General features: G+C 36.9%; 1 protein-coding gene across 1 annotated transcript; it reads right to left on the bottom strand.

The window, feature by feature from the left end:
* Window positions 1-968: 968 nt before the first annotated feature.
* LOC107736649 (insulin-like) lies at window positions 969-1711 on the bottom strand. The gene is made up of 2 exons (XM_016548025.1): window positions 1517-1711; window positions 969-1424 (listed from the first exon to the last, which is right to left on the bottom strand). The coding sequence occupies exons 1-2, from the start codon at window positions 1694-1696 to the stop codon at window positions 1281-1283; spliced, it is 324 nt and encodes a 107-aa protein (XP_016403511.1). The 5' UTR covers window positions 1697-1711; the 3' UTR covers window positions 969-1280.
* Window positions 1712-2023: the final 312 nt, after the last annotated feature.

Genomic DNA, 2023 nt, shown 5'->3' with positions numbered 1-2023 from the left:
TATATATATATAATTTTTTTTAATTATAAATGTAAAATCTAATTATGCTTTTTCTGTTTCCAAGGCAACAAAAATTTGCATTAAACTATGACTCATGGACTACTTCTGTGTAATGACCTATGGACAACTTGAACACTGTGACAGGATATTTCAGCACTCAAATGTCATGACTGCCTCTATGACAATGCAGATCTTATGTAGGTTTTATTTTGTGTGTGAATTTGTCATTCAATATCCATGTGTATTTGACAACCCACTTTTTTAGATGTTGGTGTTGATTGAATACAGTGGTGAAAATATGCGTATATGGGCTTGGATTCACTTAGAATGTTCTGTTATCTGGTTTTGTTCAGCACCGGGTGTGTGATTATTCTAAACTCTTTTTAAAAAGTTCAAAGTTAGCCCACTTTTTGTTTAAAAATGTCCAGCGAGCCTTAAGATGGGCTGTTGTTTAATTTCTTCCTCTTTTTGTATGAAAGTTTAGTTCTTGAAATATATTCTTTTTTTATAATTGTAATACTTAATTTGATTGTTTGTTTTGTCTGTCACTCGTCTTATAGGGAATGTCCACCAAAAAATTTAAATTGTCATAATTTCCTCACCTTGATGTGGTTCAGAACCTGTATGCATTTAATTCTTCTGTGGAACATAAAAGAGATGTTGATGACCAAACAGTTTTGTTTCCCATTGACTTTTTCCTTTTTCTTTTTTCTTTTATTTATTTAATTTTTGGGGTCCATACAATGGACGTTAATGGGAACCAAAACTTTATAGTTACCAACATTCTTTAAAATATATTTTGTGTTCCACAGAAGCAAGTCATACAGGTTTGAAATGACATGAGGGTGAGTAATGATGAACCGACTTTCATTTTTGGGTGAACTATCCCTTTAATGTCAGAACTATGGTTGTCTTAATTTTAGTGGCTTTTTTTATATATTTTAAAAGAGTAGAAAGTAAGTGATTTTTTTAAATAAAATACTTGCTTTTCTCTCTCTCTCTGCTTTGTCATTGGATTTTTTTTATACCATAATTAACACATTGTATTACTCTAAACATGCATTTCTCATCAGTTTGAGAGCCTAATATTATGCATGTTCCAGCAGAGGGTGCTAGAGCACAAGGAAACCCAGAACTGTCGTTTAATATACTTTCAGAGAAACCTTCCTCATACTACAAGCTTCCGTTCAAAAATGACAAGCAAACAATCAAGCACTTTGTTCTTGCATGTAATGATCATTTATTAAAATCTTTGACCTTGACGTAGCATTTCTGCTTGTTCAGCTGCAGTAGTCCTCCAGGTGGTAGATGGTGCAGGGCCTGTGGCAGCACCGTTCCACAATCCCTCTCTTCATCTTCATCATCACCTGTTTTAATGGATCGGCCTCGGCTACCTCATAATCTGCTAAATTTGAGAGCAAGGCTGGAAGGGGAAGTGAACACTTTAAAAAAAAAAAAAAGTTTCATTAAAACCGTTTTGTTCCTCTATTTAAAAGCTGTACATAAAGTCCTCCCTCAGCAATGTCTCCAAGTCCCTCCTGTTTCTGCTGGAGTAAAAGAAGCCTCTAGGCCCACACACAAGGTAAAGCGCGTCCACCAGGTTGGAGCCGCACAGATGCTGTGATGGAGTAGAGAGTGATCCAGGCAGGGAGGCAAGCAGCAGGATTATTGCTGCTGCCTGGAGCAACAGGACCATGATGGGCAGAAGCTGTGGACATGTACTGCCTGGAATGAAGAGCACATTTTTGAAAGCAGTGTTCTTTGTTTTCATGGTTAAATTGATGAAAACACCTAAAGATTTGGTTCTTTTCTGCTTATTGCAATCTTGAGCATTTAGAAAATCAACCAACGTAATATTTGGTTTCCCACTTACCGTTCCTGGGTGAGCACAGTCAATCAAGTGTGGTCAGGATTGGGATGAATCGTGCTGCTTATATAGCATCCTATTGCCAGCCCTCGCTCTTGATGGCATCAGCGGAAAAACAAAAGTTCCCGTGTAATGACATGACTCCTTATGCATGTC

The sequence above is a fragment of the Sinocyclocheilus rhinocerous genome, unplaced genomic scaffold (assembly GCF_001515625.1).
Source record: "Sinocyclocheilus rhinocerous isolate Xijiao unplaced genomic scaffold, SAMN03320098_v1.1 C36852879, whole genome shotgun sequence".
In the NCBI taxonomy this organism is placed as follows: domain Eukaryota; kingdom Metazoa; phylum Chordata; class Actinopteri; order Cypriniformes; family Cyprinidae; genus Sinocyclocheilus; species Sinocyclocheilus rhinocerous.
The sequence above is the reverse complement of the archived record's forward strand: the minus strand, read 5'-3'. Positions and strand labels throughout refer to the sequence as shown.